Below are 26,661 nucleotides of genomic sequence, written 5' to 3'. Positions count from 1 at the left end.
ACTTTCATCCGTCAAAGGTTTCGCTATGTGATTGGTTGACTTTTACTTTCAGCGTTGCGCGAGGACACTGTGATGAACTCCATTGGTGTCTTCACAATAAAGTTGTTTTTCACAAAAATTCAAGAGCTCTGGAATTTTCCTCCTCTTTTTTTCTGTACCAGAGCTTTGGGTTTGCCCTGAGACACCCTATTTTACATTTAGTAATTGTGGTTTAGAACAGAATTGCATAACTGTTTTACCATAAAAGGGCTGATAACAAACATTTAGCTGATGGAATCTTAAGTCAAAATGCTACAAATATTTTATCCACTCACTCATTGTTTTGCCAAGAAATGCAATTAAGTTAAATAAGTTATTCCTCATCTCACGATACCCCAAACTACTCCCATGAGGACCATGAACCACACACAACCAATGAGCCATGAAGCCGTCTCGACAGCAGCCTATTTAGTGCTTTGAATCAGAGTATTAAGCTTCTAATTATTATTTTCTATTCACGATGACAAAAGCTTTGTGAGCTGCAAGAAGTGGCTTGTTGCTGTTATACCTTAAAGCATCAGCTGCAATTAATAACGGCCAAATGTGGTATTTTCTTATTTCTCTCATGCCCCCCCCCCAACATTCTTGTCTTTATGGTTGTCTAGACATGTGACTCGGATACAAAAGGCTATTGTGTCTTGTGAGTGAGAGGTTAATCTTTCATAATCTCAAATAAGTTTTATCTCTCAAGGAGTCTGTGTTTCCGTCTTAGTGTTGCCTGGAAATACAAGGTGAGAGTTTTTGCCTATCACCTGACAGCGGTATCTAAATTGTGTGCTCATTGAAGTCTAGCATTAAAATAACATGTAACATTGAAATTAATTGATAAAACTCTTGATTACTTTTAAACCCAGCAGACTCTTCTCTTCCTCTCAAAGACACAATTTTAAATGTAACTTTTTCAAAGTTTTCAGACTGTGTTGAACATTAAGGGGCCTGTCTTGCATAAATGAGGAGCACATTAAGTAATAGTTTGTGGCTCTCTTTTACTTCCTTCTTCTTTTTTCCCCCTCAAACATTGTGAGTAAATGTTGGTGTTGTAATGCAACTAAATGTGGCGACATATATTTTACACAATCATACTAACAATGCTTTAACCAACAAATACATTTATTCACCAAAACGTGACTATTGTGGAGTATGAAAGTTTATCTATCCCTGACCTTGAAAACAGCAGTTTGACAAAACCAACTCAAGGTCCACATAGTAGCCTTTTCTGGAACTTTCAAATGTGTAATACAGTCTTCATCAGCAGACGAACGAGCTTGCAACAGATCCATCAGCAAACTCCCCCCATTGATAAAGTCTGTGTGATATGGTTGCATAACTTTTGGTAATAATATTGGAGATTTACCAAAATCCTCAACAGAATGTATGCTTTCTTTAAATAAAACTAAACTCTTCAGTGTGGGCATGTGTGGTCCTTTTGAAATCAATATTCATAAATATGGTAAATATGCAGGTATTTTGTGTGTTGTCACCATTTGTATCTTATTCTACTTCCTGCTATAAACCTTCTAAAACATAATGATGTCCCTTTGCAGATACCTTCTCTACAATATTACAACAGACCAAAGTCATAATTGTATAAATTTCCCACTCAATGGCAATGGCAGAGGCTGAGATATTCTGACGTTTAGTCACAGGTCAAACTCCAAAAACCCACATATCCCAGAATGCAACTCAATAGAAGATAGTAGATAATACATTATCCTGCTGTTTTCACAGGCTGAGTGCTGCTAACCATAACCAGTGATCTAATCTTCATGTGAACAATCAGTAGAGTGACACTTTAACAAAAATGTACTTTTGTCAAAACGAAGAAAAAAACACAACAACGTTTTACAGTGAAAACCTTTATTAAGTGTTGATATATTCTTAAAGGAATCTCATTAATTGGTCTAAGTTAACCGCCTCAATATTTGATAATTGTTTGGTATCTATAGAATATCTATTTACACAGGAACATATCCACAGGTGACGCTGGGACAGGCTTTACGAATCCATTACCATTTAAGTTCACTCCTCAGGCACACCAGTCACTATACATAATACTCCATCTCCATCATGTTACCCTGTATGTCCCAACAAAACAAAGCGAAGAAAGAGAGTCAAAGAGAGAAAAACAGAAAGAGAGAGCTGGAGACAAAGACAGAGATGGACAGATTTAGCTAAACAGCAGGACCGTTGTGTGTCAGGCTGGCATATTGGTTCTTTAGGCCAACTGTTGCACACAACACATTCACACCAACACTCACAGATGTGCATGCACTCACACTCACTCAGACACCACAGACCTCCCTACTCTCACACACACACACACACACACGCACACGCACACACACACAGCAGCTATGAGTCCTGCAGCACACAGTCCTCAGCCTCCATCACAGTGTAGATACCACAGACTATAAAATATTAGATTTCTTCTCAAACTGAAGCGCTGTGCAAAGTTAGCTAGCAGGATATTGAATGAATTTAGTTAAAACATCTTTAATATTCACTGTACATACTTTTTAAGTATTTTTCTCTTTTGGATGACAATATTCTTATAAAATATCTTAAATATCTTTTTTTATTCTAGTAAATGAAGAGGAACAAAGGGGTGTGTGAGCAAAGAAAGAAACTAAAACTTTTCATTTCATTGTCAAACTTTTACAAATGAAACACAACAGATTTACGTCAACCCGATATAATCTAAAAGTGAGCAGTTTCTTCTTTTCACAAATAAAACATGACACACATTCTGACGGTGGTACACACAGCTAAGTGTTAACATAGTTTAATACTTGTAATTACAGAGTATGTAAATGTTTTGTTTGAATATCTGTGTGTTGAGTCGTGTTTGTGCATATGAGAGAGTTGGTGCGTGCGTGCGTGCGTGTGTGTGTTTGTGTCTGTGCTCATATACTGCAGGTGTACAATGTCAACCCTGTGCCTTCTCGGGTAGGTAGTGGGTAGTCCATACATTTCTCAACGGAATAACAGTCTCTGCCCCTGCCATGGTCTATTCAATGTTGTTGAAGGGTGAGGTCTGTAGACACATTGGGATGATTGGTCTCCATCTTAATGCTGGGAGGATTTGGGGACTGCAAGCAAAATGGATGGGCATTGATGGTAGGCTACACTGGGGGTTTTGGCAGGAAAATGTGAAAGGCAGGCTGGCTGTTTCCATAGTATTCCTCTCCTTCGCAGACCTGGATGGCCTCCCTCCTCCAAGCTGATGTTGAGGGTTGACTGGTACTTCATGAAAACAGAAATGTAGGAACCTTAGAGAGAGAGAGAGAGAGAGAGAGAGAGAGAGAGAGAGAGAGAGAGAGAGAGAGAGAGAGAGAGAGAGAGAGAGAGAGAGAGAGAGAGAGAGAGAGAGAGTGTGTTTGTATGTCCTGAAGGCAGTGGTGGAAAGTTTAAGTATAGTATAAAGCAATTCAGTACAATTTTAAAGTCCTTGTACTTTACGTCATGCTACTTCAAACTTCTACTATAAACAATCTAATAATGTAATAATGTAATAAATATTGTAATATAATGTCACAAAGGCTATTTTTTACAGACTAAATTCGTGATGAGCTCATACACTGTAATTTGACATTGTTTATTTAGATTATTTTAGATTAAGCAAACCAACAGTTTAAAGTTAATAAAATTAACTCAACATCAACCAGCTAAGACATTAAAATGCCTCCTACAAAGTAATACATCAACAATAATGATATAATATGACACAGAAACGGGCCTTTAAGTACTTTAAGTACCAAAGGAAATTGCACATATCTCATACTGTACTTTTACTTCACTAAGATTTAGAATTAAGGACCTTTATTTGTAACAGAGGTTTTTTTTCATTGTGGTATTGCTGCTTTTACTTAAATAATGTATCATCACTGCTTGCTAATGGGGGCTACAGGAGGCAAAGAATGAGGACTAGCGTAGATTGTAAAATGTATTTGCATTACACGGATGTACAATCACAATGTGCATGATGGCTTACATAATGCCATACAATGATTGTTGTACATAGATGTTCAAGATACTTACCGAAAGATTTGGTTAGGCGTTGCCTCCCTCTGCAAAAACAAAAACACTGAGTAAAACATAAAACTGCCACAACAGTTTCTCAAGGTCATGCTATTATTAGACTCCCACGTTCACACATGCCAAACTCATGCATCCCTCACAATGACTTATATGGTTATATTGCACACAAACACCAGTAGATGGCACCAGGGATGAGCTGATAGATAAAAGACTATTGAGCTGCTATGAATTATTCATAAATGGTAGGAGTGCTACATCAGTACAAAGTGAGGCTGTTTATTGAAAGGTAAAGCTACAGATAATCCCATTCAAGTGTTCTTTTACTGCGAGATTGTCTTGAGATCTTTCATCTTGTCTCCCTAGCTCATATTTGTCATTTGAAGGTAGTTTGAGACAAGAAAATAAAAATTGCACTTATCTCATCTGCTGCTTGTGTGACTGATATTGCCAGCTACATGCACAGATGATTAAACATAACACCATGATCATGTGACATGGTTACTTCTATCATAATAAGAAAGTGGTATTCAAAGCGTCTTCTGCCGCTTTAAAATATCGGCTTTTTTTCCCTTCTCTCTCCTTCATTTTCATTCTTTTCCATATAATTGTTTAATGGCTTGTTGGTTGGCCATGCCTGTCTGGTTCCTTTACTAACTACAGTGCACAGACAAACTAATCCCATTTCCCACTGGGAGACATACCTGGACTCATGCTTGATAGTAATGCAGACATTACGTATGCATGGACACCAGCGTATAGGCCAGTCCATTACCATGACTAAATCATCACATCCCCTGAGTGTATGGTAGACCTTTGGTGGGAAAGTGAGGCGTGAGGGTGGTAGGGAGTCTCAGATAGTATTTGGATCATTGTGCAGTCATAGTCAAGGAGCAAATATGTGACTTGCAAGAGTTATGGTTAGAGATAACATAAACTAATGTAATTTTAAGGGTGTTAAACAAAAGACCAGGAAGGCAGTTTGTTAACTTATTTGGGATGGCATCTAGTTGAAGATGCAGTCCTCTTGGTTATATTGAAATTCATTTATAGCCTCCTGAATTTAGTTTGCTTTTATAGAGGTTCTATCAAAAGCTCATTACATCAACACTTTACTTTCAGATCTCATAAACAAACCTCATATAATAAAGTTTGCCAGACTAGTATATGTTTTTTCACTATCTGTGTGTGAACACTCTAGATACATTTACTGTGTGTGTGATAATTGTGGAGATATATTTATGATTTCACTTAATTAACTTTTATGAGAAAGGTAACCTAATGATTAAAGAAGCTGTCCTACACCCAAAATAAATGATTTATTACATCCCAACATACTCCTGGAGTGCTACTGTGAACTCAGCTCTGACTTCCAGCACGGTGCACGGGCGAAGAGTGAATTTCCCAAAAGAGATCAATAAAATATCACATTTGATCAGATTAGATATTCTCACCCTTGCTCTCAGCCAGCAGCTCTTCTGTCATGAGTCCGTCTTGCCGGTTCCCCAGGACAAAGGCCAGGAAGGAGAGGATGAGAGCGTCCAGGATGCCCATAATAGCCAAGATGTAGGCCCAACGCACTGAGCAGGCCCCCAGGCTGTACTTGTCTGTCTGCTCTCCGCACATTCGCCGAACCTCGTCACTGTCCCAACCATCAGGGTAGATCATGCAACCCAGCACCAGACAGACACCTAGTGAGAGACAGAGAGGGGGAAGAAAGGGTTAAAGAAGGACAAGAGAGTGGGCAACATCAGGAGGAAAGGTGGATGAAAGAGAGGGAGGAGGAACAAAAGGTATGAGCAGAACAAAAATGAGTTTGGGGAGGAAAGTGCAGTTTAATAAGTGGATAATCAAGGATAATGAGATTTTGAGGGGAAATGAGAAATAAAGAAGTATATGGCCGAATATTCTCCTCTCTGGCAATTTTGCTGCGTTTCTATTGCATTTATCACATTCATTTTCATTCCCTCCCTTAGGTGGGAGGTGTCTAGACACAATGAGTGCAAGTGGAAGAGCCGTAAAAAACAGCAGTAAACAACTGCAGCAACAGTCAAAGCTGGACACAAAAGCAGCAAGAGATTATAAGAACGTGTAGCTGTTCTGATTATATGAAATGTCCTGAAAAACTGCCTGGGATTTACTCACATTCACATAGTTTACTTGTTTTATTACAACATCTCACGGATGTCTCTCCACCTCCTGTATTATAAATAGTGGTAATATTAGATTTAACTCGCTGCTTCTCATTCTCAGTATTTGCCCAAAGGGCACAATCTCTCTCATCTGCAATTTGGGTCTTCTGTTTAAAAGAGATTCTTCTCTGAGGTGATGCTGCGGCAGAATAGCGCAAGAAAAAATGAAAGCCCCCGAAAGCTCTTGCAGCCTTTTCTCTTACTCTTTAGATTTTCAACTAAGCTCTCCTCATTCTCAGTTTTTGCCCGAGGGGTAAAATCTCTCTCATCTTCAATTTGGATTAGGTTCTCCTTTGAGGTGATGTTGCAGCAGAACAGCAGATGACCTGGAAAAAGAAGCTGACTGCACAATTATCCCCAGTGCATTGCACATTATTAATAGAGCAACACTTCCCACTTCTTTATCCCCCCCAAACACTTGCTTGCAATGTTTCCTCCCTGAATGGTGCTTGTTTGCATACTGGATTTTGGCTTTTGTACTTTATTCTAGTCTACTAATCATGTAATCTGCATTTTTAAGGACCCGCATGTTGCTCATCTTGGCATACGTTTTGAAACAGAAATGTGTGTGTATTTAACTTGCGTATTATTGACCTCATTTGTATCTTCTTTCTGGCTTCAGCACAGTCTTACAACCAAAACCGAGAACCATATTCTCTCTTTTTGTATGCATACACAAGCAGCCCACACATACGCATGAAAGCGCTCACACACTGCAGTTTGTTACAGTAACGCTGCAGTCTTTAATCGTGCCGAAAGACGTCAGGAGGTGTTGAGAGACATTTCAGTGAGCGAAAGTAAGTAAGAGGGAAATTACAGAGCAATACATGCGGCAGACAAACTGCATACCTAACAGAGCAGAGTATCCTCTCGACTCCTCCTCTACCTTCCCCCCATGGCTCTAACTGTCGTAGCAAATTCATATGCACACAGAGGTTCAGAAAGCAACGACTTATTCAGGCTCAGATGGACAGAGGGAAGAGTACTGCAGTGAAATATTCCACTTCAAGCATTTCCATTAGGGCTGTGTATTGGCAAGAATCTGGCGATACAATACGTAGGATGAAATGGGAGTTATGCTTCAATATATTTCCATATATTGCGATACTGTGTGCAAGTTTTTAAATCTAATTTTAGGATCGTATGAAGATGACGCTGCATTGCTTTCACCATGTTACAGAAGCCTTCATTCTCTATAGCTAATCGCAAAAATTGAGTTCAGCATCGATACAGTACCACAAAAAAACCATACCGTGACATTTGAAGTAAATCAATATTTTCTTACACTCCTAATTTCTTTGCCATTTGGAACAGAAAATGTTCTTTTACGTCGCTATGAGAGCAAACAGCATGTGAGTAAGAAACATAAATCATTGTCATCTCCTGTCACAGTAACATTAAGGTTGAACTACAGCCCTGGTTTTATGACAGGACTAGAGTTGTTGCCGTCTCCATTGAGTCAAACGACAGACCCTTTTCACTCAAGAAAGAATGAACTTGGCGTTGACAGGTTCTGATAGGGCTTCGCCTGATGTCACTCAGCCCAGCCAAGCGCTTTATAGCGCCACAGCCTGTGAAACGTCCTCCAGAGTCCAGTACATGATTCAGCTCCTGTGTGAGTGTCACTGAGGCTGTGACGCACATTGTGACAAGTGACAGCGAACAGGTCCACTTCTACCTGCATCAAATGAAACCAAATCTGTTTGCCTGTCCACATCTCGCTAACAAGTCTCCACTGACATAAACAGCAGTTGACTGCAGAGCAGGTCCTGATTTGACAATACATTTACAAAAATGTGTCACCTTTTAATAATCTTCTCTGTAAAACCAGAATATATTCAAGAGAAAGCCCTTGTGTTTTTCCTCAATGTCTGACCCTGGTTTATTCAGCAATAGAAGGCATTTGACAAACAGTTAACACTATAACAATAGCTGTGCTCAACTTCAGTGTGAAAGGAAACAAAGCTGCCTTGGTTTGTCCTTGAATTATGACTCTCTGTAACCTACAAACCAACATTTTTAACGTCCACCATAGCTGCAAGTAGAAACAAATCTGCAAATCTGCACTGATGTAGTTTTGGTTTTAGGATTCTATTGTTTAATTTCATACTAAAAGTTTTCTGTCTAAACCTGCATTACTTGTAGTGAATATGAATATAACGTTGATTTATTGTGCGTTCCTCCCGTTGTGTGCAGTGAAAATGTTTTTATTTAAAGGCTAAATGCCAACAAATATGGATTGAACCAAAAATATTTTGTTAGATAAAAAATATATGAATTTAGGAAATGATTAAATCTATATTTTTTCAAATTTTGACTTTTTCACTTTAACTGCATAGTTGTTGTATTGTTGTTGGAAATGTTTGGATCACATGAGTCAGAAACAATCCTACGCAGCCACTGCTGGAATCTAAATCAAATAGTATAATATTATTCACTACCGATAACTTCATCTTCACTTCACCTTAATCTTGATCTGCAACTATGCCGAAATGCCAGGTTCAAACAAAATAACTACACCTGCTAAATAAAATCTATGCAAATACACTAATATGAATATGAGATCAAGTAAAACAATAACACGTTTTTAACAAAGATAACATTATAATAGAACTGACTGTGATATAGCTCTTTGGGGGGGAGCTGTCCAGCCTGAGGTGGTTCTGAAAAGCTGAACTCATCAGTCATCTGTTATGTCATCGGGTGACCTAAGGGTGAAGCTGTCCTCCAGTGGCAATTTGGGGAATGGGCAATCTTGAATAGTGGTGAGTTGATAACAAATAACTATTTCAACTCGGACGAATGAGATTCTACCAACCGTGCTTCTCCCTTACAGCATACATGCTAAGCAGATCATGGGGTTTTATGTAACAGCTTTCACTGAACAGAAAGAGTGCCATGGCAGACCAAATGCCATTTGATATTTATATATTGTCGATACACAATTATTTTCTCTCTCCCTCATGAAGCATTTACTACAAAGGTAACAAAAGCTTTTCCAGATCCTTCTGGGTATATCTCCGGCACGCATTCGGCTCGGTTCAGCGCCGTCATGAATATTACATTGACACTCAGGAGGAGAGAGAAGAGGCGCACACTGCTCTGGGGCAGGTGAAAGAGAAAGAGACTGAGAGTGCTGGATAAAGAAGAATAAAACAGTTGTGCACCGACGAATGCTGATAGCATCAGGGGACGGAGAGCAAGAGATACGAGAGTCGAAGAAAAATCTGTCACAGTCACGAATGCTATAAATCATCTACGCCTGTTTCTGCAGACGGACATCTCTGAGGAATGCACAGGCCAGGATTATGCCACATATGCTGCTCCTGTTCCCAGAAACAGCTCGTGGGTAGAGGAGGAGCACATGTCCCCTCTAAACACTGTTACAGTAAGCCTGGAGTCAACTAATCCATAACCACACAACGCAGCCCAGCAGGCCGGTTCCAGCATCCACTTACATAATGAGGAGCATAATGAAAATTCAAAACTATAGAAGGAAGAATGGTTCACATTAGGTTTTCACACTTACAGAGGGAATCAAAAAACCTTTAATTTAATATCATATTCTAGTTCAAGCAGCATGGCATTCCTATGTGTTTAAATATTTAAAATACTCTTCTGCATATGGGAATTCTGAATACATAAATAGCATCGAGATAGTATATTAAATATCCTCTGGGGCAGAAATTAAAATACCAGTAGGGATATACTACTGTATAGCGAAAGTAGAAAAATCAACATAGATGCAAATTGCCAATCAATACTAAATAAATACATTAAAGAACATATTCAGCAAATTACACATATCTGTTATAAGCAGCATTGATGGGCCAATTTTCTTGCATGGTGTTTTTCTTATTACCACAGTTAACAAGCCAAATATGGCTTTGTGTCATCAGTCATCAAAAAAACCACTACAGAACATTTGTAAACAACATCATGTTGTTAGCTCCTCAGAGTCAGGACGTTTGGCTTCTTTAAAAATCATTGATTTCGTACCAAAACCAGTTGTAATAAATGAAAGAGCTCTCGTCATAACGCAGTAAATAACAGATTTTGCTTGTACCCTTGTTGCACCTCATACAAGTCATTCTGGTAATTGTAACAAATCAGTGCCCGACATGAAAGTACATTAGTCAGGCGGAGGGAGTGTGTGCATATGTCCTCTGTGCTCATCAGAAATGATTAGTCGATAAAGTGATCAACGGAAAATGAATTGTGGGTGAGTGGGCTCACCCACTCACACTGCAGAGGAGCAGAACTTCATGCTGCAGTCATAAATGGTGTGCTCCAAATCCTGGCAACAGAAATAGCAGCACACCTGACAGAACGCAGCTGTCAGTCGGAGCCGAGACGAGACAATAACTGACGGCATCATCCTACCCTTTCGGCTTTGCCCTTCTCTCCGTCTCTTTCCTGCTCTCTCTCTCTGGAGATCAGCAGACAGGCGCAGCGAGAGGAGAGACAGATTATGATGAGCCAGAGATACGGAGAGAGAAGAGAGAGGTGGTGCCCATGTAGGGTGCCGTGCTCCAGCCCCGTGTGTGGCCGCCAGCAAGCACCCGGCACCGAGCTAACGTCAGGAGCAGTGGCTATAGGCTGGAGCCCCTCAGCGAAGCTATTCTCCACATTTACTGAGCGTTTCTCTTTGCCGCGCACCTCTCTGCGTTTGTCTCTTTCTCTCCTTGGGAACACTGGGACCATGTGAGTGGAAACTCTTTTGTAAGGGGACTGTAGGTAGGGCAGATTAGGTGCAAACAGCTCTACAGGAGAGTCTGAGGGCAGACCAGCAGATGGTACAGAATGGTACGTTGGCAGCAGATCTGTCAGAAGCCTCATTAGCTTTTTCCCAAAGAGACAACTAAATCCCATCGATGCCGAATGAATCCCATTGCCTCCTATAATCTCTGCGTGTCATTTGCAAGTAGTGTTGGTGACCGGAGGTCCAATGTGACCACCAAAGCAGCAGCTTGATAGGATTTGCATTTCTTCTTTGCAGACAAAGAGAAATGAATCACATATACTGTACACTGCATTTGAAATACAAGGGTTTAATCTATCTCCATAGCATCTGGCTCATGTTTTACAACAACACTGTCAATGCAGTTGCAATTCTGCTGAGTGTGTTTCAGCATGTCATTGATTGCACTGGGTGGTAGATGGAAATACACAGTTATTTCTATCACTTACACATCTGCAGTGCATCTAAGCAGCCATGAAAAGGGATTTGCTCTTTTTTAACTCCCACAGTCCTTTGTGGATCGCATATTCTCTTCTCTAGCTGTGGCAAACTGAATTACACATCCCAAACTGCTCTATCTCACAATGTGTCTTGCACACACACACACACACACACACACACACACAGACACACACACACACATGCACAGATATACTGGTAAACATGCCCCTCTGAGTAAAATTCACTCAGTGACTCAAGTGCTGAGGATCATTTGTCACTGCTCAGAGTGACAAATATCGGTGCTGGTGAACAAAAGAGTGTGTTTACTGAACTGTCAGGCTCTTTGGTGAATGAGCCCACGGCTGGCAAAGTAGCATTTAAGGTAAAAACTAAAAGTCGGCTCAGAAAAGAAAATCGGCACAGACGCTCTGGGAACATCTTAGAGTGTTTATCCCATTGGGGTTTACCCATGAATATGCAAAAGTTTGCTTTAATGTAAGAGCTAATGTTACACTCCCACAGGTGAAATAGTGATCTGAATGTGGGCGAAGTCTTACTTGCTCAGTCCAAAGGGTTCCTTGTGCAGTCTTTTATGTATCTTTCATGAGACACAAAAATAAATTATTATGACTCACATCCAAACAGAACAAAATAACAGCTTGTGGCTGTTCTTCATTAGTTAGTAATGTAATCTGCAACCCCTAAAGACACGGTTCATCCCCGATGAGCCTGTTGTCTGCGTTGCTCTCACCAGCATTGAGCTCCAGGCAGAGTGAGACTCCTGCCAGTGCTGAGGCACAGTGTGACAGCCTGGCTAGGTGCTTGGATGACTCATGTTGCTGAGACGGGAGACAGGCAGCCCAAACGCCACACTGTGAGAGGAAGGTGGGAGCGGGAGAAAAAGCCTAAAGTCAAAGGACTATCTCCAAAGGACCTGAGCTAGTTGGACGTTTTATCGCAGTTTCATATCAAACTTTAGGTTTTTGCTATACTGTCCGTACATAACAAATTACTTTTCACCCAATTTAGGAGTGACTGCATTCTTTTCATCTTTCTCTGCTACCAAGGGAGCCTGTCCTTTTCCATCCTCATTTCAACGTGCTTCACGCTCTATAGGCTCCCCAGTGTTTCTGGTATTCTTCTGTTTGCATTTTGCAGGCTGTGTATTATGTTGGCTTCCATAATCATGCCTACGATTGCCCTTCCTTATATAAGTCTCATAACTCAATGTAGCAAATAAGGTTCCTGCTTCAGCTAGAGAGCTACTTCTGTTAGGTTTACGTAGTCATGGGAGAGGGCGTAAAATGAGACTGATTAATCTGATCTTTCCCATGGCCAGTACAGACTCTAATGAAGCGTGGGCAGCATCAACCTCCTCTTCTTCACACTGGCTCCAAAGCCAAGTCAATGAGGACCAAAGGAAGACGGCCAAAGACAATGACAGTGATGTATCGTAATTGCATTCAGATAAATGGGGCAATTAAGAGGGTATGATCTATATAGTGGAACTAAATGGAGTGTGAAAATGTGTCACCACTGAAGTCTGCTTCTCCCGGGTGTATGGGGTTGTAAGAAAAGAAAGAAAGAGGGTTGTGCATGTGAGCTATAGAAACCGTCTCCTGTGTTACTTTGTTAGTGTTGTAACACACACAAATTAAAATGATAATAATAATGAGAAATATATACAAGTTAGTTTCATAGTTTCACACAGCATAGACAGGAGAAAAACGTTTGTTTGGACAGCTGACTGGCCACAAATTTAAAACAGTTCTCTAAAAAGAATATTTTCTAAGTGTCAGCAATACGGTGGAAAGTGGAGGAAGATCAACTTTTAAAACTGACTCCAACTATCTCCCCTGAGATGAGGATCATGCTTCTTGAGATGAGCTGTCCGCAGTCCAAATCTATTTCTGCTTCAGTTGCTGGCAAAACTCGGTGTTAGCTGGAGGGGAGCAAGAAGCTTCCGGGCATCCTCTGCATCCCGCGCTGTCAACATCTTCAGCAATTTTCTGCACAACGAGCACATAATGCCCACAGCTTACCTATCAATTCAGTTGAAAGGATTAGGAGGAGCAACAAAAAGGCTTATTTCATCAAATCATCCGTGTTCTTTGCCGGGACAAGTCTTGTAAAAACTTTTAAACCATCTTGCATTGCTGCAAATATTCTTCCCACATGCACGTGTTGCATGTCTTAGCGTACCTGTAGGCTGCGTGAAGCGCTCTCACTGTTTACAATAGGGAATAAAACACAGCAAGAAGGAAATCTTTAGAAATGTAATTTTCTTCAGAACAAGTGTCCTGATCCAAAAAAAAGAGAAAAGTAGTTGCTAGGATACATCTCTAACGCCATCTGTCTGTCTGTTTGCCTCATCTATTGGTCTATCTCATCTTCCTTGACGTGTCATCTTTACAGTAGAAGCTTTGTTTCTTTCTTTTTAAAATCATGCCGACTTTGGCCAAATGGTGTATATTCAGTATAGACAGCGTGTGTGTGCTCCGACTCTTAATGTCCACACAGACCATCCGGTGAGACGGCGCCTCGCTGTTACACATTGATTGAAGTTGGCGCTAGAAAGGAGAACAAGCTGCAAATGTCTCCAGGAGGAGCGGGACATGTAGTAGGAGGGACACGGTGTGCTCTGAAATTATCGAGTGACTACATCTCAAGTGATATAAGGCCGACACAAGAGTGAGACATGTGCCTCTTCAATAAATGTAGCACTTCAGGTTAAAGCAGAGGTGGGGATGCGAAGGGTGGAGGAAGGGGGAGAGGATTTGAGGGAGGAGTGCAGCGTAAACCGCAGTGAGCAGACTGGGGGGGGGGGGGGGGGCTTATGTAACAGGTCTAGATGCAGCGTATACCTCCACAGAGGATAAAGATTGGCAAGGGCAATGGGGATCAAAAGAGATCTTTGAATTATCTATGAAAATACTGGCTTGGCAACCGGTTTAGGGAAGATGGAGGGAAACAGCCGCGGCTTGGGCAGTTCTCTCTTAGGACGTACTGCAAGGCTGCGGCAAAGCACCAACGATGGAGCAACATTTTCAGTGAATATGTATAAAAATACAAAATGAAGAAATGTAGTTCAAATGCAAGATTTCATAAATGCTCCCTCCAGAAAACACTTTCTAACATAACGATTCAAGGATAATTTGTTGTCATTGTGCAACACATGCAGTTGTGAACAATTTGCTGCAGAAGATAGAAATGACAAACAACAAAACAAAAACAGTGGTGCATTCCTGTGCATTTCTTTAAGTTGCATCAGGAGGAATGACTGACTACAAACTACTGTAGCTGACAGAAATGAATGTAGAAGAAGTATTCACATTATTCAAGTAAAAGTAGCAACACCCCCCTAAAAATACAGACGTTTACTTAAATGAAATGTAGTGTTATAATAATTATTATTAGTAGATATTATAGTATTAGCAACCAAATTGACTTTAAGTAGCAAAAGTTCAAGTACTCATTAAGCAGAATGGCCCCTGTCAGTGATATTATTGGATCATTATCGTTGACACATTGAAATGTAAACAGTACGTTGTTGTCGTTGAAATGTTTCATATACTTTTGGCAGGTTTAATCAACAATGTAATGTTCTATAAACTGATCACATGTGTTATATTTAAAATCTTTGAAATGAGCAGTAAGCTGTGTTAAATAAATGGGGATGAAAAATACATTGCCCTCTGAAATGTAGGGAAGTAGGACTATACTTCGTAGTTAAATGTAGTTACTTTTCAAATCTGTGCATACAGGAACATGTGCATTACTGTCACTGCAGCATTAAACAAGTTTTTTTTTTTTCGTGGGTCACAGTGTCCTTGGCTCCCCATCTCATCCCTCCCGCCTGTGGAATAAATCAACAGCCTCCCCAGCCGGAGCTCTGGCCCGAGCCATGCAGGCCACTTCTGAGATCACAGGGATTAACTCAAATCTATAGTGCACACCCTGCAGGGCTACAGGGACACAAAACACAGGGGAGTCACGGTGACGGGTTGGCTGGCATTTAGAGTTTGTATTCCACCGCGCTACACCCAAACTCACAAAGTGCGGGCTCATTAATTAGCATTGATTTGTACGGTTTAATGTCCAAAAAACGCGATCTCAGGCTTCTTAAAGCAGCAGCACATTGCCATCCAGCGGAATCTCTTGCTGTGTTAGAAAGCTATGGTATGTGATTACTGGAAAGAAAAACATGGAGAGTACATGCATGTAAATGGACTTGTGCTTGTGTGGGTGCAATATGTATGATGGTGCGGCGTGTGTGTGTGTGTGTGTGTGTGTGTGTGTGTAGAGATCCATCATCCATCCTCTCCTCCTGCTGTCCACCATCAGCAGCGACTGTGAGCTTCATGGGTGATGTTTCCCCGATGCCTCCCGCTGGCTATAATTAGATGGTTCAACATGCTGTATGTTTTTCTAATTACAAAAACGCAGCAGTGGAAGGCTGTTAATGCGGGTGATTTGAAAACACATTACCTGTGTGGACACGAGGAAAAACTGGCAAGTAAGCGTGATTGATCGTTCTCCGTTTCGTGATTGCAAATGAGACCGCGGATCAGGTGAGACGGGATAAATAGAGTCAAAGAGAGTCGCAGCGATGAGTGTGTACTCGACAGATCATCACTATCTCGCCTATCTGGGCGAAGGTGCCCATGTGTGGATTAGTGCACAAGGCGAGTGTTGTGCATTCGGTTGATTTGATTGAGAAAAGGTTGCGGGTCAGCACATTCAGTTCCAGCTCTGAAAAGACCCAGCGAGAATACAGATCGGCTCTGCAATTATCCCGGACCAGTTGCCATCACTTCTCTTTACCATCTGACTTCCACTTCCATGTGTACACCCCAGACGACCAGTGTGGATTTCAGCCAAAGATTTCTGAATTTTGGCAACAAAGACCACGCCCCTAACACATCTAATTTCCTATACGCACAAATATATTTAAGCACAACCGACCCACTTACTTCCTCATTGACTCAGTTTCAACGTCCCTTTCTCCTCCCCATCCTTCCAACCACAACCCGCATCGCCTCGTCCCTTACCCTATACCCCCTTCATCCAACGACCTCCATCCCTTCCTCCCTCAACCTCCTTCCGCAGTCTATCCCTCTCCCTGAGAGTAACTGCAGAGTATTCATATTTGTGTTGCTTTAAAATCATTCTTGTTTGTTGTGTCACTCACATCAATATGAGCCCGGTTTCTAATTCTCTCATAGACAAAAAGAGGCACAGAACCAGGTTTCTTTCTTAGTATTAAAAGCACTGATGACCTCAATAACAGCACAACACTCTCCCATGTTGTTTCACTATCTGGCGTTACATATTTCTGCCCCTACTGGGAATCTGACTTGATCTGCTGCAGAGAGACATTACTCCTTACTCTACGCAGCTGCAGCAACACGAGTGACTGCATCCATCAAACTTGATGTTGGTAACTGGCAGCCCCCGAACTTTCACAGACTGCTTTAGAATAACAAGACGTTCCTCCCGTCACAGGCTGCGGTTTAGACGTTCCAGTGTAGCATTCATGAAGGTTTCAGGACATCGTCCATTCATACAATTGGACATATTCACACTACACAGACTGTAGAGAGCGCACGTATGAAGTTAATTTGAAAAACCACACCTAATTTATTGATAAAATCAGGGATGGGGGTAGGCCTCAAAGAGCAAAATCTGACCATTATTTTTTCATTTGCTGAAAATAGAAAATTTTCAGCAGTGTTGATCGGTAGTCACTGGTTTATTTCTCCCATTATCCATTCACTTAACCTTATTTCCATTACATTGCTTTCTTAAGTTACTAATATTATGAATTCAGCTTTGTCCCTCAAATTACTCCACAAAGTCAAACCTTTGAACTATGGATAGATAATAATTCTGGCATTGATGGAGCAGCGCAGTGTGAATTTAAATCTTACGGGTAAACAGTTGAGGTACAGCTGCGATCGGTCACACTGAGATCAAGTGAGTAAACTCGATGCAGTTAAGATGCAGAAGCTCATTCAAGGATGAATGACAAAAAAGCTGCAGATGACCTATTGTGCTCCGAGTTAATATATATTTGTTTTGGACAAATATTTTCTTTGTTCACTACTTTGGGATTATAGCAACTATGGGCAAAGCTTAACAGCACTTAATTAAATTGAAGTCAACTTTTTTTATGCATTTCATTAGAAATGTGTTTAATGTATATGCTAATTTTTACTGTAGCATAAAGTTGTTTGGGATTGCTAACTTGAGGAAGTAATTCAACAAAAATGCACGTTGTCAAAAAAGTTAATTAAGCCCTGGGCACTGATGGTCACGTATTAGCATGCAGACAAAGGATGTGCATCTACTATCTCTCCCGAAAAAACTGAATGTTGCTATTTGAAGCAGGCACACATACACACAAAGCAAAGCAAGACTCTCCTCAGACAAGCACTAATCTGCTTTTAAGGGTCAGATAGGGTTTCCAGACAAAAGTGCTCACTTGCAGCATGAACTCTGGAGAGCCGAAACACACTTTTCTGGTAACCTGCTGCAGTGAGAAGTGCAGCTCTATGACAGCGGCTCCGTGCTGAGCTCCACCACTTTCCACCTCTGCATTCAACTAGGCTTTAATGGTCCTCTCAGAACAAGCCTCTCAATGGGGCTAATGGACCATGGGAGTGATAGCCAGCTACAGAAACAGCGATAACAAAACAAAGAGAAAGAAAGAGGTCATCCAAAGTCTTCTCTGAGCTCTTTTATCTGATCTACTCTGTCTGTGTGCCCACAGACCTTGTACTTCTGTCTCATATGTTATCTCACAGTTCTTTTTCTCTGTATTGTCATCTCTGTTTTTCCCTTTATCTCCCCACATGTCCTTTCTCACCACTGTCAGGCAATTCAGGTTCAAGGTTGTGTTCTGTTGATCCCTACTGTTTGATCCACCTTTATCTAATGACAATTTTAACTGAAGGCTCTATTTGCCGTCTTAGCATACTGGTACACACACACACACGTATATATTCACTCATTTATTTCATACACATGCAATGAAAAGAACTTATAGTGTAATTGTACTTTTTCTTTACTTTAAAAAAAATGGATGCAGTTTGAACGTTGACTGAGAGCAGCCTAGTAGCTCAATTCACAAGATTAGTCCAATGTCAGTAGGTCAGAGCAGTGATTACTGGTCTTAATTGATACATTTTTAAAGCAAAAATGCCAAATACTCTCTAACTACAGCTTCTCAATTGTGAAGGATTTGTCTTATGTGAGAGTAAACAGAATATCTTTTGGTTTCAAACTGTTTGTCGGACAAAACGCGTAATTTGAATTTGAATTTTCAGCACTTTCTGACAAACCAATTGTCATTTAATTGACCATACTAATGAATCTTATACTTGTACAATACAATGAGTTAAAGCATTAGACCCTCACGCCATGAAATGAATCACATAAGTGTATCTATTTAAAAACTACCATCAGTTTTGCATCAAAGGGTTAATCGGAAATAGACTTGCCAAGAGCAGCCCATCAGACGGATGTTTATGTTTAAATATATCAGAGAAACCCATGCAAATGTTCTAAATGTTCTAAAGTATCAACCAAAATCATCAACAAAGAAGCAGAGGATGTAGAGGATTCTAAAACTGACTTTAAAAGCCTAAATCTTGCTTTTTCACAGGTATGACTAATGTGTTTTTGAGAAGAAACAGAATCCTACGAATATAGAAAAAGGCTGGCAGACGACATTATAGAGTATGCAGACGGGGTATAAGACTGAGAAGTAATTATCATTGACCTCAAAGTCTTCTTAGTTAATTGGCGTGCAGACCCCTGAAAAACTGCAGCTACAGGACAGAGAGGATGGAGACAGAAATGGACAGCACATACTGTACCCACTGGAACAGGGTCATTAAGAGAAAAGACGGGGCGGAGAGGGGAGTTGAGGGAAAGAAAAGGTATGAAAAGAGAGTGGAATTGGAAATACGGCGAGGTCAAAATGAGCAGGAGAAACTATAGATGAGATGCACAGAAGGGGGAAATTGTGTGGAAGTAACAGAAAGAGATAAGGTAAAGGAGCTGGTGCGTCATGCATCTCGCTGAGCTCGGTTAAGCGGGAAACAAACAAATGCTTACATCTGCATGCCATGAACAGATGCACAGACGGAAATAGCTCTGGTGAGGTAAAAGAATTGGATACAAGTCCATCTAGGGCAGGATGGACACAGGAGCATTTTTGCACTCAGCTTTCTTTGGCTGTGGTAGACATTTCAAGAGTTCAAACATTTTCTGGTGGTTTGCTTTCTCATCAAACATTCAGCTTTTTTTCTTTCACCTGAGCTTCATAGGAAACCTTTTCCTGGAGATGGCTCCACATGCTCTCACAGGCTGATTCAGTGGAGAGGAGCTCTCTCTGACGGTGTGAATTGGTTTTATGTTGTTAAGTGTTTATACACAACCTTCTGACCTCAGCCCAAGGGGATTTGTGAAAGCGGCTGCGAGTGTGGCATCACTTAAATTACATATATTTTGCTGGGCATGCACAAATACCGATATCGGATATTGGGCCAACACTTCCAATAGCTGGATTGGGTATCGGAGACAATGGGGCCGAACTATTCAATTAAATTATGTTTATATACTATATACATTACATACTGGAATCTAAATTCCTGTTTAAGTTTTTACCATTTTGTTGCTGCATTAAAAAGGTATACACTTTAAATTCTTTACCAAGTTGCTGGTGTATGATTTATTATTCAATAAGAAATAACAATCAGTTAATTCATATCTGTATATTTATCTGTTACATTTTGTTTTACAAAGTTTGTAAAGATGTATTAAATTGAGGCCTGTAGCCTTACACATAAAGGAATGATACTGAGTGAGGCCTACAGCTTATTAATTAAACACAAGTATCAAATCGGTGCTCAAGTATCGGCTGATACCCAAAGCCCAGGTATTGCTCTTTGTCTCGGGACTGAAAAAGTCGGATCGGTGCATCCTTACACATGGCCGACAGATATGACCTTGATATTGAGTTAATGTATCGGAAAAAAGCACTTTACTCAGTGAGGCATGGTGTTGTTATATGCTGTTTTTTCATACCATACACTTTTGCAATAAAGACGAGGAAAGAACCATATATGGAAAGAAATGCAGCCTTTCTATGAGAAAACGACATGAGATGTGGCATACCCTCGTGTTGCTAAGTAAAGGGAGCAATACAGAAATAAGTGGTTTCTCATTCCCTTTTTCTTTTTGTCTTGCACACACACACACACACGCGCCTGTCATTTATCACTATAATATTGATGATTTGTATCTCCCTATCAAAACATCAGCTGACAGTAAGGGGCCCATTACAGATGCCATTGGGCCACCTGTCCTCCCCAGTGAAGGCAGCGGGAGTTTAACCTTCAGCTATAAGCGTGATGAAGTTTGAAAGTGCTAAGCAGCAAGGCTCCCTCATTAGGCATCTCCGCCAGCTTGCTGTGGTCAGGGTCTCTCCTCTCGGCTTTCTCTTTCATCTCTTAGCTACAGAAGCACAAAGCCTGGCGGTCTCCTCATTAAACAGGCTTATTGCATTAATTCAGCCCAGCATAACACACTGAGCTGGAGCGGGTCCAAATAATCCCCCCTCATTTGTGATCATTGCGAATAGGAAGCCGACTGCTTCGACCACTGGGTTCAGCTGAGCAGATGCGATATTTGGCAACGTCTGGACTACCTTCAGATGACGGAGGCCTCCGCTCACCCTGGATGACATCAGCTCACAGTTGCAGTGACAAAATGCTGCCATCCGCTGAACCGCTGACCTCGACAGTATTTCAACACCCTCAACACCCCTAACTCTATACACACAAACACACACACAGCTGCTGGCAGCAGATAGACTGCAGGTCATTCACGAAACAGTTCACATTTTAATTGGCTGTATTGTAGCTAAACCTCTTAGGTGCTATAAAACCAGCCTTATGTCATGCATTAAGTGCATATCTGATGTGGTCACGCAATTGTAAATTCTGCATTATATTATAAAAATGCGCAGGAGCATCATTTTTGACCAATAATGAAAAGAAATGTGCACTTTTCAGAGGTTTCATCTGTGCACTAATGTTGTTGTGATTTATTAGGAGAAAAGGTTATGGTGACAAACAAAGAAGCATGGTGATAAATAAACATCAAGATACCAACGTCTCTGTATCGATATATGAAGCACAGACTGGTTAAAAGGCACAATACATGTTCCTAATGTAAACAAGTGGACCACTGCCCACCAAAATTCAAAACACAGGACTGGAACAATAAATGCACCCGTACAACTTTTTATTCTCCTGATACCAAGTCCCAAACCTTCACTCAGTGAATCTGCAAATATCAATCCAATGCCAGTGTGATTGGTTAGTGAAGTATGCCGATGGAATACAGTACTGTGTGAAAGTCACTAGGATCATTTTCATGTGGAAACATTACACTTAGGATTGCGAGGTCAGTGAAAACTGCAAATAAATGTAACAATGTAACTGATTTGAATAATGACATTGACAAATAAACTATAGTTAATGTGGATTGGTCACTTCATGGCCACCACCTGCTCTGGTTATTAAAGTCAGTATCCGGCCTAAGTGGAAGCTGCTATCGCTCTCAAAAGTGAAAAATAATCAATGTTTTCAGTTGCAGATGGTTTATTTATATCAGTCATTTTTGTAAATGCTATATGACAGGATTTGATTGAGATATTTGAAATACAGGAAATTAAGCTGAGAAACGTCACCTGTCATGAGCAATGTCCTCAGCAACACTTCAGCACCATGGACAGCACTGTCTGTTCAGCAGTGGTGGCTGACAGCACCAGGAGAGATCCTGGACACTGTCTGCTTATCTTTGGCTGCCCCGCACTGACAATTCATTTATCTAATCAACTGATCAATCAACCAGTTTAAGGCTTTCCAAAACGTTTCATACCAAGGACCTTATCAGAAAGAAATTAGGCCCCTTACTTCAGATAGTGTGTCTTGGACCCAACATTTAATTTGAGATAATATTAGCTTTTAGCTGGGTTTAGTGTAGATGGCATGCTCCCCCCCTACATGTTGTGAATACGGTGACAATAAATAAATCCTCCTCTCAAGGTCCCCTCCAGCCCCTTGTATCCCGCTGTAGGTGCTACTGAAAGGCACGTACCTGATGCCGCTTGCATCCAGCCGCAGATCTTGTACACGGTGGAGGTGCCGAGGAGGAAGAAGAGACTGAAGCAGCCGATGCAGCCGACAATCAGCATCATGGACATTCCAACTAAGAAGGAGGCGGCCTTGAACGCGGTGGAGGGGATTTCGGCGAACTCAGTGAAGGTACCCTGGCAGGCCAGTTCCCTGGCGATGCCGTCCCCGACGCAAAAGTGAAAAAGGCCGAAGTAGCCGGCCTGCGGCGTATCCACGCCATCCCCGATCCAGTAAGGCTGCGAGAAGATGATCACGTTAACGATGCCGAACAGGATGGTGAAGATGGCCCACAAAAGTCCGATGACACTGGAGTTGCGGACGTAATTGGTCTGGTACAATTTCGCAGCTTCTGCAGACGGTAGCATTGATGCGGTGGATCCAGGTATCATTTTATGGAATCCCGAAGATTTAAATGAGCGTCGCGATCTGTCCGAGCACAGAGCGAGGACTTGGCGTTTATCGCACGAACCGTTTTACAGAATCATAACCCCCCGAAAAAAATAGATACACAACGAGAACAAGCGCGGAGAAACTATGCCCGTGCAACTGCAACACAGCAACATCTGTCAGGCGCGATCAACTCTTGACGTCGCATCCTAAATGGCAGGCGGTGAACCGAGAGGAGGCACAGCTTGAGCGGAGCACTCGAACCCCTGGATGTGACCGAGGACTCTGGAAACTCAACGACTACAGCGGCAGAAAACAAGCTCCCTCCCTCTGGCTCCGTCTAGCCGTCAGACGTGCACATCGCTGCCGCACCGTGCCGCTCGCGGATGCCCTTGGAAAACCGAGCGAAAGAGAGAGAGATGTATTATTCACCCCTCGACTGCGGCCACAGAATATAAGATACGCACGTATCCTCCCAAGCCCAAATACAAATACAAAAATAGCAACAGACTAAGAAGCGGTTTGTGCCACGTCTCTGAATGGGGTCGTGTCCAAACGGAACATTATAGGCATGTACTTACAAATGAATGCAGCCAACCATAATAACAAGAATTACCATTAACACAAAAGACGACGCGCGCCCCCCTTTCACGATCATTAAACGGGAATTTATTCTCCGGTTTATTACAGCACCCTCCGGGCTGCTGGTGATGCCGGCAGTCAGTGAGGGAGGGGCAGTGACGGTGTAGACGCAGAGGCAGCCCGTGATGCGCGTGTCTATTCGTGCACACAGAGGCGCACACCCTCTGGGTAACGCTGCGTCAACAACAACGACGACGAAAGTGACAAAATATCTTAAATATGCTGAAGAGAAAACAAACAAAGAGGTTACATGTCTGTCAAATCGTGGGGCGTTCAGCAGGGCAAATCTGTGTCGTCCCCGTGTCACTGTTACCTGACGTGTTAAAGACGCGCAGCCCACACTGTGCTCGGCTTCACGACGGAGCGCGCTGCTGTGCTGCCAGGAGGTTATGTAACACTAAACGAAACTGCTCATGCTGACCTCAAAAGGCACAGGATGAATACGCTGGCCAGTGAATACTTGTTTTTTTTTTGCAGACGTAAATAGATGAGTACTGTCTTAACAAAGGCGTTATCAAAAAAACCTCCTTCCTCTCGCTTCTCAGGAGCAAGAAGGGAAACAGTCATCATATGAAGAATGCTTCTTCTGCCACCATTTCCAGTTCTAGTAACAGCGATTGTTGTTTATTTTCTGTCATGCACACACAATTGCTCAGCCTGGACATAAGACACCAATTATTGTTACAGCGGTGCAAAGAATATATGGTATCTTGCATAAAACATTTTAATATTCAATCTTTGTCTCCTTACCCAAACTTCACATTTATATTCTGCCACTACAAGCACAATTGAACTATTTTTGTCATGCAACCAGAAGAGGTCAGCAGAGATATTTTAGAATATCACCCTCAGCTCATCATATGAGCAATAAACATTAACATTATGGTTGTATAAATGACATTACAAACAAAGCCTATAGTCCTCCTAAAGCACACCATTACACGTATTATATAGCCAATGGAACTGTGCACATAACTTTTGACTTTTGGTTGCTTGTAAAACAAACCAAACTACATTTTCCACTTTTGGAGCAAAATATGACTTATCGTGGGTTAAATGTGTTGAATCCGCATTATTTCTCCCCACATTGCAGGATAATCAGGACTATTCAACTAAGATGCTGCTCCAGCACTTCAAATGAATCTATGGTCTTATTTCTGTGTCAGATGCATTGACCTTATTTTTGCCCCATCCGTCGGCTGGCTACTCTGCATGATCCCATGCTCGTGGATTTGCACAGAGGATTTACTGTTGGAGCTCAACACTGATTTTTGAAGCACAGATGGATTTGAGTCTATTCATCGTGAGAAGCGGCAATACACTATACATCATACCACACAGATGTATGAGTGTAATCCAGATATTTATATGGACGCAAGAGACATTTGATAACAATTTAATCATTTTGATGTGTTGAAACAGGCATCATGATGATGCTTTGAAATTTTAATATCCCTATATTTGATTAAAAAAATAATACAAACTGACACTATCAGTGTTTAAATTATTCCTTTACTATCTCATTCAATCCATGCAATCCAATACAACAGCTCTGCAATTACTTTTCATGAAACTTGTGTCCAGCTTTGTTGGTCAGAGAGGTGTTGATTCCACTCCATGGTTACTTGAAGGCCATTCAGTATTATGGTGTGTGTCATTTTATGCTACTTCTACTCCACTATATTTTAGAAGCCAATGTCAGTCTTTTTACTCATTACATTTATTCAACAACATTAATTACTTTGCAGATTTAGATTATTACGACAAAATATAAACCATTTTATAAATTATGATGTATTATTATGGATGAACCCTTATATCCCTTTAAAAAGCTACTCTTTCCTTGGTCATCCGCAGAGGTAACCACCAGTGTGAGCGCTTTAATAGAACCTGCCACGACCTTGTACTCATCTCATCAGCTGAGCAGAAGAACCAATGGCCCGAGTATCTCCCACAGGTCTTGTATAGCACAACTCTGCATCTTTCTGGATCTTCTTCAAAGATGCGAAGGCCCCATGAAGTCAACTAGGTTGTGAGACCCCCAGAAGCAGGAAGTGCAGGAAAAGCAGTCGCTGCCACAATAAAGGCTGGCATAAGTCATGTTGATCGCTCTATGCTTTAACCGGTTCATAGTGGTCCAGTCCCCTTATCTATCCCAACTTCACTTGCAAGAAGTGAATTCCAGATGGCTAGTTCCTGTCCAGCCTCTTGTCCTGATGTGGTAATATCAGGCAGCGTTTCTGCTGTGTTTTGAGGGTTTTATGCGCCTGGCCTCAGGTCAGCTTTCCCAGGAAGTGAGATGTTTCACAAACCACAAGGTGAAAAATAATATTTATACTTTGTATGAATAGTTTGTTAGTCAGTTGTTTAGACTGTGCCGTGGTCACGATGTTCATTTGAAATAGATGGTTTGAAATGTAATAACGATTGTCTTTTTTTGGTTTTACCAGGTAAATAATGATTTGGTTTTAATTTGTAAAAATTGTCATGAAAAAAAGGGAGGAGGCTGGTGGTGCCAGCTGCTGCTGGCTCATAGTGAGACAAATATTGTGAATCGATTCTTTTTTTTACAATTGCAATTCTGTCTCTCGGTTTGTACAGTCTACGTTTTGTACCCATTTCTACTCATATATTTTTCTTTTTATCATTTATTGCCACAATGTTGTACCATCATATACAAGTTCTTTATATCCACCGGTTTTCCACTAGGCCTCAGGTCATCATCAAGGACTTCATGGCTTCATTCATGGTCATTCTGACAGATCCAGCTCTTTACTCAGCAGATCTTGTCTTTTCAAACCGGCCTCCAAAGTCAACGATCACAACCTTACTTGTGTGACATCTTGTCCTCACTACTGTCACAATCTGAATTTACCAACACTGGGCAGTGCAGATTTTTCAGAAGGAAGGTTTCAGTGATATCGTTGTTCCTAAAAATAGAAAATATGTATATTTTTAAAAAGCCATTTAGAAA

General features: G+C 41.2%; 1 protein-coding gene across 1 annotated transcript; it reads right to left on the bottom strand.

Annotated features, from left to right (window-relative positions):
• Positions 1–4,089: 4,089 nt before the first annotated feature.
• LOC306698990 (LHFPL tetraspan subfamily member 3 protein-like) lies at positions 4,090–23,047 on the bottom strand (the record flags this gene model as incomplete). Its single annotated transcript, XM_079163491.1, has 3 exons — positions 4,090–4,106; positions 5,529–5,765; positions 22,621–23,047. The coding sequence occupies 3 exons, from the start codon at positions 23,045–23,047 to the stop codon at positions 4,090–4,092; spliced, it is 681 nt and encodes a 226-aa protein (XP_079019617.1).
• Positions 23,048–26,661: the final 3,614 nt, after the last annotated feature.

The sequence above is a fragment of the Pholis gunnellus genome (assembly GCF_910591455.1).
Source record: "Pholis gunnellus genome assembly, chromosome: 7".
Classification (NCBI taxonomy): domain Eukaryota; kingdom Metazoa; phylum Chordata; class Actinopteri; order Perciformes; family Pholidae; genus Pholis; species Pholis gunnellus.
Note: the sequence above shows the minus strand (reverse complement) of the source record. Positions and strands in the feature narration are given on the sequence as shown.